Source organism: Miniopterus schreibersii (genome assembly GCF_964146895.1).
Source record: "Miniopterus schreibersii genome assembly, chromosome: 2".
In the NCBI taxonomy this organism is placed as follows: Eukaryota; Metazoa; Chordata; class Mammalia; order Chiroptera; family Miniopteridae; genus Miniopterus; species Miniopterus schreibersii.
In genome coordinates, this window is record NC_138102.1 from 127,486,459 (window position 1) to 127,498,883 (window position 12,425).

General features: G+C 37.0%; 1 protein-coding gene across 2 annotated transcripts in view; it reads left to right on the top strand.

The window, feature by feature from the left end:
* Positions 1-12,425, top strand: part of PTPRR (protein tyrosine phosphatase receptor type R) — a 223,209-nt gene that overhangs the window by 177,039 nt on the left and 33,745 nt on the right. For both annotated transcript variants that reach the window (XM_081128448.1, XM_081128449.1), the window contains 2 exons: positions 2,151-2,337; positions 4,629-4,713. In XM_081128448.1, coding sequence (XP_080984574.1) covers positions 2,151-2,337; positions 4,629-4,713 — 272 coding nt within the window. The remainder of the gene's footprint in view (positions 1-2,150; positions 2,338-4,628; positions 4,714-12,425) is intronic.

Here is a 12,425-nt window from a genome sequence, read left to right on the forward strand (position 1 = left end):
CTCCCAGCTCCTTACTAAAATACCTTTGAAACCAGCAAAAACCGAATTTCTCACAAATACACTAAAAACTAAGGCCAGTAGACAATCTATTATCAGAATCACGAAGGAATTTCTGCCAGTTTAAAGGCCAGAAGAAGTGGATTGATAAACTTTAAAAACTGGTTTTCCACTATAAATAGATTAAAATTTTCAGCCTGAAAGCAGAAACACTCTTTGCTCCTCTTCAACTATTTACCTTTTACCCAAAAATACAGGAGCCCTGTCACTTACCACCAACACACACACAAACAAAACAAGTGGAAGGGGGCAAACATCCCTCTAACAGATAGGTGATATTTTATGGGTAACCAGAATGTTGTCGAATAATCCCTAATGCAGTGATTCAAAGGAGTTAAAAATAGTAACTAGAAACAGTTTTTCAAGAACATGCCACAAAAAAACAAGTATGTCAATGTGAATTTTTAAAATGTTGATTAAAATTTACAGTGAAGATATAATTATGAATCTCTTCAAGAAATACAATATCCAAAATATATAAAGTAAAAACTAATAGAAATATAAGGAAAAATAACAAACAACTATTGTGAAAGACTCACATATACATCTCGGGCTTTGACAAATCCAGTAGGAAAAAAGTAAGTGCAAACACTAAAATAACCATCAAGTAAATGCAGCAATTAAAACTACAACTACAAACCATTTAGAAATTAACCAAAATGACAATATCACACATCAAATTATAGAATGATCAAAGCTGCAACCAGAGGCAGATTCATAGGAGGAAGGAACTGATAGGCTTTTCTTTAATGCATCTTTTGTTGTATATTTTAATAATTTCCCATTGCTTAAAATTAAACTCTAGCCTCTTGGATATTTTCTGATGTAGTACTCCATAATAAGCATGTAAAATATCATTCACAGGAAATAATATGCTGGAACTAGTATCTACTCTTACTGTATTTACTCCCATTTCTTTTGTCCTGTGTTGCCCTGCTCTCCATTTCCGTTGGACATCAACCACTTGGCACTATATTTAATCACCTGACATATACCTAAGGCCTCTTTAAATTTAACAATTCTTGTGAACACAATCTCTGACCTTGGCCTTCAGCCTTGCACATGCTGTGTAATAGTTACTCCGTGGTTCCACACAGCTAATGTTTCCAGTAAGAGGCACTCATACCTTCTATCCAAGCAAAAAGGTCTTGATAAACTGGAAGAGCCCTATCTCACCACAACAAAAAGAAGGTAATTACAAAGGGAAGAAATAATGTAACTCAGAATAAGGATCTGTGATCTCTTTGGTCCCTTGGGAGTTGATTACAAAATTAAATACCTGAACACATGGGCAAACACAGGCAAATATACATTCACCTATACATACATACATACATACATACATGGAGGATGCAAATGCTATCTTTTAGGGATTCACTCAGAAGTTATAAAAAATATACACTTTTAAACCTTTAAATTCTATTTCAATGGCAATAATTTGAACTAAAATACAGGGATTGGTTTTTTCCCCCTCAGAGCTTCCTATGTCCAGTAAAATCATAACTACAGAATATTTATGTCAAAAATATTAGATGGTTGCCTGACTGGCATGGCTCAGTGGTTGAGCAGAGACCTATGAACCAAGAGGTCATAGTTCAATTCCCAGTCAGGGCACATGCCCAGGTTGCAGACTCAATCCCCAGCAAAGGTTGTGCAGGAAGCAGCCGATAAATGATTCTCTCTCATCATTGATGTTTCTATCTCTCTCTCTCTCTCTCTCTCTCTGAAATCAATAAACATATTTTAAAAAATATTAGATGGTTATATTATTTATAAGCTGGACTCTCAGGCATACATCTAACTAACGTTGGCTTGTGTCATATCTGATTCTTTGATTCAAATGTGATGTTTACTTTTCCTAAAATTTTCACTTAATATGACAGAGTTATTTCCAACAATAAAATTGTCAGTTCCTTGTAAAGAAACTACGGATAGTTGCTATACTCAACTATGCTACCATAAGAGAAAAAGGCATGTGGTCCTTATTTCTGTAAAACTGCTTGTGAATTGTGTATATGTATAGAAAGACAATTTTGTGCAATCAAAACAATTCATGTGGTGTTTAAACTTAATAACATTCTTCTCCAATGTAGACGAGGGTCCAACGTATCTCTTACATTGGACATGAGTAGCCTGGGGAGTGTGGAACCCTTTGTGGCTGTACCAACACCACGGGAGAAGGTAGCAATGGAGTATCTGCAGTCAGCCAGCCGAATTCTCACGAGATCACAGCTGAGGGACGTCGTGGCAAGTTCACATTTACTCCAAAGTGAATTCATGGTGAGCCTGTTAGTATTCACCCTTCATTGAGCATTTTGATAAACTAGGCACTAGAGGCACATACTCAAATGGCACAACCCTCCACTAAGCAGTAAAAATGGTTACAGTTCAGACGTTAAGTGAAGGGGTTTGAAATCCACCCTGCAGCTCATCAACTATGGATGTGTTCCAAGCAGAATGTGATACCTCAGTTGAGGCAGACTGTGTAGCACATGGGAGGCAAAGGAGTGGCAAGAGGAGCTGGGCCGAAAAGAGCATTCCAGGAAGAAGGCACAGTCTTGCTGTCACTGTTTGGGGAAGTCACTTAATACCCCAGTGTTGTAACTTGGGCAACCGTGTGCTTTTTAATGAACTAAGGAACACAGGAGAAGATCAAATGTGAGATAAAAATGATTATGAGTTTCAGCTAAAAATGATGATGACTCATCAGTGTTGCCTGTGATAACGTAATTCATGAAAACACATTTCTACTCAGAGAGCATACAGACAGATTAGACCATCTTTGGTCTAATTGTTGCCCAAGGGGAATATCCATTTTATAGATCACTTTGCATCTGGAACCAGTTGTACATCTTAAGCCGTAACTGTCGAGAATAATAAATTGATCATGCTAGGGCCAGTTCAGATATTTGCAACTACTCTAATGGTGAAAGATCCGTCAATGGGTTAGACCTACTATCAGCCTCATCAAAGATTGTTAAGTGTTTAAAGTAAAACACAAACATGCAGGTTTTTTTAAAGTAGACTTTGGAGTGTCATATTTTTACATATGAAGAAAATAAGACTTAGTAAGATAAAACATCCAGTCAATAACTGCACAGTGAGCCAAAGGTACACCCATTAATTATTCTTTTCTAGAGTTGCCGATAGTCTTTGTTCTTTATGATAAACCCGGGATATAGAGTGCTTTCCTTAAAGGAAGCATGGGGCTGGCAAAGAGTACCGAGGAGGGAGCTAATGCTGGAAGGTGACATTGTCAGCGTGAGTCAGAAAACAGGAAGGAGCACGGGAGGGATGAAGATGTCACCGGCCCCGTGGCTTTGCCAAAACAGACGGGCCTCTTTGCAGTCGCCGAATATGAATGTGTGGTTTCTACTGATTGTTCAACAATTTTGCTAATTTTGGTAACTTGGACTAAGAATTTTAACATTTAGTTAGAGCAGAGACTGGGGATAAATATTATAACTATCTAGAATAATGCAAGTTTAAGAAATGATATTTTAAAAGTATGCTACTCCTCTTTGTAGACCAAGTCTCAAATTCATAATATAGTCAGGCTTTTCTCAAACTTTCAGCTTGACTGAAAACTAGGACAATTTGAATTAGTTTATAGATAATGTCTTTCACTTCAATGAATATTAGGCTTTTGAGCTATATTTTTCAGTGGAGAAAATTTAAATAGCAAAAATATTATTTTATGTGACCTCAAGAGGGAAGGTATTTTATATGACATTAACCCTAGCTTAGCAATCCTTGGTAAGATTTGAGGTTAGAGAACATAGTATTTTGTATGATCAAATGCTTAAATATTTGTTTCAACCCTTTTGAAAACAGCCTTATTGGTTTTGTCGCCAGTCAACTGCAGATGCTCACCTTTTGGGTTTACTGCATTTCCACAGAGCCACTTCTGCTTTCATTGTCCTCTCTCCAGTTATTTAAGGCACATGACATATATTCTGACAGAATAAGAACATTTATATTCTTGTTAAGTGGGAGAAAACAGTGCCTGGATGCCCTTTCTTAAAAATATTGCATTTTCAACCACAATAGGAACAGTACAATTATAGACCATTCTTTAATACAAAAAAAAGCATCACTTGAATCAACAAAAAAGCTTTTTATATTTACCATTTGGGAAGGGAGATTTCAATAATCTTAAAAGAGTCACAATTAATATTAAAAGATAATTCTTCGGAGAAATTTTGGGTGCTGAACTTATGTAAAAATTTGAAGAAATTTGAATACATTGTTAAAATATCAACTTTTAGCTTCTTATATATTTTCAGCAATTATGCAGAATGGGATTCTTAAAATATAACCAAAGTTTTATGTTTTTTTAAATAACTGCATATAAAATAGTACTTTCTAATACAGAGAACTGTTTCTTAGAGTCAGCTTGCCAGGGTACAGCCAGTATGTTTATGAAAGGAAGGGTGTTGGTCAACCAGAGGTGGTAGTCTGTTGTTTATAAATGACTTTGAAGTTCAGAGCTTTGGGTCAAATGCCCCCCTGTGAAGATTTTCTTTGTGGAAGTATTAGATGTACTAATTTGATACTATTCATTTTTGCAGGAAATACCAATGAACTTCGTGGATCCCAAAGAAATTGACATTCCACGTCATGGAACAAAAAATCGCTATAAGACCATTTTGCCAAGTAAGTTTCTTGAATTAAATAGTTTGCCTTGTAAAGCACAAGCCTACCCCCATTTATCCCTACCTCACTATTTCCCACCATCGCAACTTCCACATACACACAAAATTTGGAGTTGCAAATACATATCAAGACTAATAATCTTTAAAATGGTCTAAGGTTAACAACTTTATCTTATATTACTCATATCATAATGGGCAGCTCATAGTTCTAGTACATAGGTGGTTCTAAAATTGTATTGTGCCATACATTATAGTTGATTTTCATTGAGGGTGTCAATCAGTTCAATAGAGGAATGAATAGTCTCTTCAACATCAGGATATTCACATGCAAAAAAATTAAATTGGACCCTGCTCCACACCATATACAAATTAACTCAAAATGGATCAGAGACCTAAAAGTAAAAGCTAAAACTATAAAACTCTTAGTATAAAACAGATGTAAATTCTTAGGACCTTGACTTAGTCAATGATTTCTTAGATATGACACCAAAAGTACAAACAACAAAAGAAAAAATCGATGTGATCTTAATCAAAATTAAAGTTTTGTGCTTCAAAGGACACCATCAAAAATAGAAAAATGACTTACAAGATGGGAGAAAACATTTGTAAATTACACATCTAATGAGGGACTTCTATCTAGAATATATAAGAATTCCTACAACTCACTTATTTAAAAAATAATAATCCAATTTTAAGAATGGGCAAAGAGATATTTCTCCACAGAAGATATAACTGGCCAATAAGCCCATGAAAAGATGCTTAACATCATTAGCTATCAAGGAAATCAAAACCACAATGAGATACCACTTCATATCCACATGATTATGATAAAAAAGATAGACAATAGAAAGTGTTGGCAAGGATGTAGAGAAATTGGAAGCTTCATACATTCCTAGTAGGGCTGTAAAAAGGTGCAGCTGCTTAGGAAACAGTCTGCTAGGTCCTCAAAAGGTAAAACCGCTGGTTACTATATGACTCAGACATCCTAATCCTAGGAATACACCCAAAAGAAATGAAAACATGTGTCCAAACAAAAGCTGTACACAGATTTTTAAAAAGCATTATTCGTAATAGTCCCCAATGTGGAAACAACCCAAATGTTCATCAACTGATGAATGGATAAATAAAATACAGTTTATCCACACAACAGAATATTATTCAGCAATAAAAAGGAATGAGGTACTGATGCACGCTACAATGTGGATGAACCTTGAAAACATTACGCTAAGTAAAAGTCATCACAAAAGACTTTATATTGTATAATTTCACTTACATGAAGTGTCCAGATAGGCAAATCTATAGAGACAGAAACTACATTAGTGATTGCCTGGTGTTGAGAGGCATGAGAAATGACTGCTGAAAGCCATGGAGTTGATTTTTAGAAAAAGAAAATGTAACTCATGGGCACAGACAAAACAGTGTGGTGTTTGCCAAGGGGAGAAGTGGTGGTGGAAGGAGACTTGACTTAGGGTAGTGAACACAGTACAGTGTACAGATGATGTGTTGTGGAATTGTGCACCTGAAACCCCTACAGTTTTCTTAACCAGTGTCACTCCAATACATTCAACAAAAAGGAAACAAAACGAAAATGTTGTAAAACTGATTGTGGTGGGGATTGCAAACTGTGAATAAAAATAAACTCTGCGATGGCTCACTTTAAACAGGTGAATTGTAGGGCATATGAATTATATCTCAATAAAACTGTTACCAAGAAAACTTCATCTTGCATAACAATTGCCTAGAGTTCTCATTAAAAATCCTGAGTCCTGTACCCACCCTGGGAATTCTGTGTAAGCAGGTCTGCTGTTGGGCCCAGGAATCTGTGCTGTCCTAGCAAACACTCGTGACTCTCGCTCAGGACCACGCTTGGAGTAATACTGCTGTAGACTGTGCTAAAACTAAATTTAGCTCCATGAAACTTATCGATGTCAGATATGTGCTGGATGCCAGGAGCCAGCCAGGAATAAGGAACAGTCTATAAGATTAAGGAGGCCATGGACTAGAGAGGAGAGATGTAAACGAGTAACTACATTCAATGTAATGAGCCAGATAGAGACCTGGCCCAAGTGATGTAGGACTCTAGAAAAGACTGAGTAATTTATTCTGACTAGAGTGTCAAAAATACTTTGGAGAGGAAGTAGCATTTTGAAACACTAAACATTTTGAAACACAAAAAAGATATAGTTGGGGTTTTGGCAAAATCCATAAACATCTCATGACAATAGCTCCAGAAAGATAGAACCACTAAGATTTTTTTTGTTGACATTGAAATAGTGGAGTCTTCATAATTCAGTCCATTAATTCACTCATAAATTTTCCATAGGTATGGTAATAGCAAGACATGGTGTCTTTGGGCTTCCTCTTCTGGTGGACTTGGAAATGCCTTGTTAGAGTCACTCTACTATAGGATATTTTTAATTGGTCCATACAGTTAAATCTATTTACTTAAGGTATAGTCACTGTGAAAGATATTTTATAACGATAACTGGCTGAATGGGATGAAACTGATTTGTGTTAGGACTGCTTTCTCTCTCTCTCTGTGTGTGTTAAGATTTTTTTTCATTTAAAATTTACCAAACATAGGTAACTAGGGCATGTACATCCATCGCAGTTATTATATTTACCCATCTAATCTCAGAAGGATTTGGAAATTATTAATATTTTTTCTAAGTTCAACCTTCTCTATTTCCTGCCCAGATGATATCAGACAACTGCTTCATAGGCCTGTGTCAGCTTTTCCATTCCCAGAACTGGGTGGATTGCTTGAGCCAAGGCACCTGTGCTGACAACTGATGTTGTAAATGATGGATTTTCTGTTGAAAATGTCTGTAGCTTGAATACCAACCCCACACTCTGTTGCACAAAACATAATTTAGTAAATATGGCTTGGACAAGCCACACCATTGGCTGAACATCATCAGAAAAAGACTAGCGTAAATATGCAAAGTTGTTCTATATGGCTTATTTTGGACTCTAATCTGAGATAAGTTTGAAATATTACATAAAAATAATTAGCAAATTATTAAGATTTTAACTGTTACGATTGTATTGTTTTGACCTATCATAAGCTTTTTTTTACATTCAATATTATTTTATATTAGTTTCAGGTGTACAGCATAGTGGTTAGACAATCATATACTTTACAAAGTGTTCCCCCTGGTATTTCCAGTACCCTACCAGCACCATATGTAGTTATTATAATATTATTGACTATATTTCCTATGCTGTACTTTATATCCCCATCACTCTTTTACAACTACCAATCTCTACTTCTCCATCCCTTCACCTTTTCCACCTAGTCCCCCAACTCCCCCTTCTCGCTGGCAGCCATCAGTCTGTTCTCTGTGTGTATGAGTCTGTTTCTGTATTGTTTGTTCATTTATATACAATAACCTTTTCACTTTTGAAGCTTGTCAGCTTGTACATAATAGTGAGGTTACATAATTTTGAGAATGTTTTGCAACAGAAATGTGAATGGCCAAGAACCAGTTAAATTATAGCTGCTTCTCTGAGGACAGTGTCAGCCCAGCTCAGAACACTCTAAGTGGTAGATTAAAGTGCTACAGTCAAGTTTATATCAAATTATTTTCTGCCCAGCCAGCATGGCTCAGCAGTTGAACACTGACCTAGGATCCAGGCGATCGGGGTTCGATTCCTGGTCAGGGCACATGCCCGGGTTTTGGGCTCGATCCCCAGTCAGGGGCGCGCAGGAGGCAGCCGATCAGTGACTCTCTCATCGTTGATGTTTCTATCTCTTTGTCTCCCTATCCCTTCCCTTCTCTGAAATCAATAAAGATACATTTTTAAAAAATTATTTTGCAATATAAACAAACATTAGTGATGAGCATATGTTTACATTCTAAATCACAAAAGCATTGGGGAAAAACTGACCATATATTAATATGAAATTGTTTGTACAACAATGAAGTATAATAATAATAAATTTTATGTATATTTGTTTCATGTAGTCAACTTATTTATATGAATATAAAACAATATATATAATTAAAGAACCCTATTTGTTCTGGCCATTTTAGATTTAAAGTTTTAATGTCTAGTAATGTTTCCTACTTAAATTATGTTTCTCATTTTATTATATTAAGTGCATAGATCAGAATAGATATGAAAATAAATTACTCATTAAGACAAGTTATGTAGCTATAGCAAAATATTGGAATTAGATTTGATTTCCTACCCTGGCAAAACATTTACAATTTAAGGCAGACTACTTGATCTTCCTGTGTCATCCTTTCTTTATTCCTAAAAAATAGTGATAATAATACTTCCCTATAGGACTATTGGGAGAATTAAATGATAGTATGTATAAAATTCCTAGGAAAGTTCCAACTAATTGTAAGCCTTCAGCTAATGTTAATTTCTCCTTTCCCTCTCTAACAAACAAGATGAAGCTATCATTAACCCCAGAACCAATTCCAGAAAGTAAGGACACTGTTTATATAGAGAAAAATTTACAGTTGCAAAAACAACATATTCAAGAGCCCTGTTTTCTTTTATAATTTTCAAAAGGAACTTAAAAAATGAGTTTCTATGTAATCACATTTTCCATTTCCAAGATCAGCACTGTCCACTAAAATGCTCTGCAATGATGGAAATGTTTTAAATCTCCACTGGGATAACCACTAGGCACATGTGGCAATTGAGTGCTTTAAGTATAGTTACTGCACCCGAGGAAATGACTTTTAAATTTTATTTTAATTAACTTTAATTAGCTACATGTGGCTAATGGCTACCATGTTGGACAATGAAGAGCTGGAATCCTCTCTCTCCCCTGCATTAAATTTGAAGATGACTGTCAGTCACCTTGAAGGTGTGGTCAGTCCCTACCTTTCCTTTCATTCCCCATGTATCTCGAATTCACCTGTGAAAGCGACCCTGTTCCTCTCCCCCCTGCCTTTGCCCATCACTAGCAGTCATATGCTTGTCCCTCACCTAATCATTCCTTCTCTTGACTTCACGCTTCAAACACATTTCTTCCTGGGGACGAAATCTTAAGCACACAGAATAGCCTTTGACCAAATCCTACATGGTGCTAATCAAAACACCAGGACCCAGGTACCATGTTTGTGAAATAGAAGACTTAGGATTACCAGAGGTATTTAAAGAGACCAGGATGGGGAAAGGTCACATGTTCTATTTTTCAGATCCATATGTGTTCAGTAATGTGTTAAGGGGAAAGAAAGAAACAGGAAGGAGGGAAGAAGGGAGGTGAGAAAGACAGGGAGGGAGGGAGAGAGGGAGGGAGGGAGGGAGGGAGGGAGGGAGGGAGGGAGGGAGGGAGGGAGGGAGGGAGGGGGAGCTGGAGGAGAGAAGGGAGAAAATAAAAAGGAGCAGAAGAGAGGAAGGCAAATGACCAGTGCTCAATAAATATTTGTAATTGTTATTGATACTACCCAGAGGTATCATAAGTGGTATGCTAAATATCAAGCACAGAACCTAGAATTATCTGTTCTGATAAAAATTATTATAGTGAATTTGACTAATATGTAGACTTAAATGCATAATATGAAAATTTAAAACAGAAGTGATGAAAATAATAACATTAAAATGATGATGATGATAAAAAAAATTTTAATCTTTGGCTGTTTTATTAGTCCAAGATAACATTTAAAAGGCTTTGCTTGGAACCCTGTATTTTCTCCTACTCAGTCATATGTTGTATTCTTGTTTTTAAAAATATATATGTGTTTGGAAACCTTTAAATACTTGGAACTTAATTTAGCTTGACAGGGAATCTGCTTCTAAGCAGTTTATAGGGTTGAGTAAATCATATACATTGCCGATATTATAAAATTGAAGGAAATTTTATATGCTGAGTGGTGTAGGGTGTTTGTGGAAACTTCTAATAATCAGTGGATACTGAAAAGGAATGAAAGTTTTCCTGTCCCCTTTGCTAAGAAAAAAAAATCTAGAAAGTCAAAAGCAGTGTTTTACTCTCTCTAATAGAAATTAATTCTGACATTAAACATTTTATGAGCCACATACCAAATAGAAATCACAAAGGATACAAAGTTAATTAAATATAGCTCTTGCACCTAAGGAGCTCACCTCAGTCCACTGAGGGAAGGCGGATATTTAAGTATCTGACATACGGGAGGGTAAATGCTGAAATAAGACTCAGGGAGCCTGAAAGAGGAAGGAATGCCTGATTCTGCCTGGGACGTCCAGGGAAGGCTTCGAGAAGGTGCTTCGTGAACTGAACCCTGAAGAATGAAGACGACTTTACCATGCAAAGAAGGCAGGGGGATAATATGTGCAAAAGCATAAAATCTGTAAGAACGTGGAATATTTGGGAGATTTCCTTAGGTTTGTGGAAAGGGAACATATGGAATATGTGGGAAAGTGGCTATTGACGGGGCTGTGTGGAAAGACAATACCTGCTGCACCGCTGAGGAGTTTCGATTTCATTCTCTAGATCTGCACTGTCTAGCAGCTCAACCGCTGGCCACATGGGGCTCTGTCAATCTAAATTTAAATTAACTACAATTAAAACGTCAGTTCTTCAGTTCATACTAGCCACATTTCAAGTGCTCATGGCTCATCTCACACATGGCTAGCAGCTATAATTTTGGACAGTGCAGAGAGAGACATTTCCATGATCACAGAAAGTTCTCTTGGGTTATGCTGCTCTGGGCTGTCTGAATTGTCAATAAGTATTCTAAATAAGATTAATTCAGTGGTCAAACGAGTTTATATGTAATACCTTCTTGGAAATTCACAAAATCCATGAGCATAATAAAATCCCTGAAAAGTCCTGCAGGAGAAGGAATGTGGTCCAACTTTGTTTAATTCAGTGTTTCCTGTATTTATTTGATTACTGGAACGTCTCTTTTAAAGACGACCTCATTTACAAATTGCATGACCTAATTCTATATGTCACAGAAGAAATGATCTACAGGTAACAGTTTGGGGAATACGGCTGTGGCATTCACGCAAGGGAAGGATGTGATCAGGTTTTGTTTACAAAGACCACCTTGGCAGCTATGAAAAACGATGGATTAGAAAACAAGACTGAAAGCAGTAAGACCGGACGGTACGCTCAGGCCCCAGCTAAGAGGAAAGCCACGGAAAGGGGGCAGAAAGATAGGCCCCAGAGCATGTCAGGAGATAGAGCAGAGAGCATTTGAATAACTGGATCTGGAGATTAAAGCCGAGTCCAGGAGGACTACGAGCTTTCCAACATGGGCTCTGGAGCTGCGGTGGCCCACCTAACAGAGAGCCACAGAAGGCTAACAAGGACGCATGGGGCACGTGCAGTCTCGCAAACCTGTGGTATGTCTAGAAGGAAAGGAGAAATAGAAAAACATGGTCTATAACCGAGGGGAGTAGTCAAGCCTAAGATAAACATTTTGGAGTCCTCAGGATATAGGTAATACTTAAAGCCATGGAAATAAATCCATTACCTAACGAAGTGTCAAATGAGGGTAAAAGTGAGCCAAGTTGGATCCTAGATTTAGCAACATTAAGGGGGGCAGATGAAATAAGCAAGAGATTGAAACAGACCATCGAAGAGTTAGGAAACTCAGAATGTTGTGACCCAGAATCCAAGGGAAGAGAGAACTCCAAAAAAGATATATATGGTCAATATTTTTTGAATGCCACAGAGAGGTCATGAAAAAAACACACCCATAGTGGGCTCATTGGGTTTAGTAACAAAAGGGTCGGGGGTGGCATGAGCGAGAGCAGTGCCCGCGT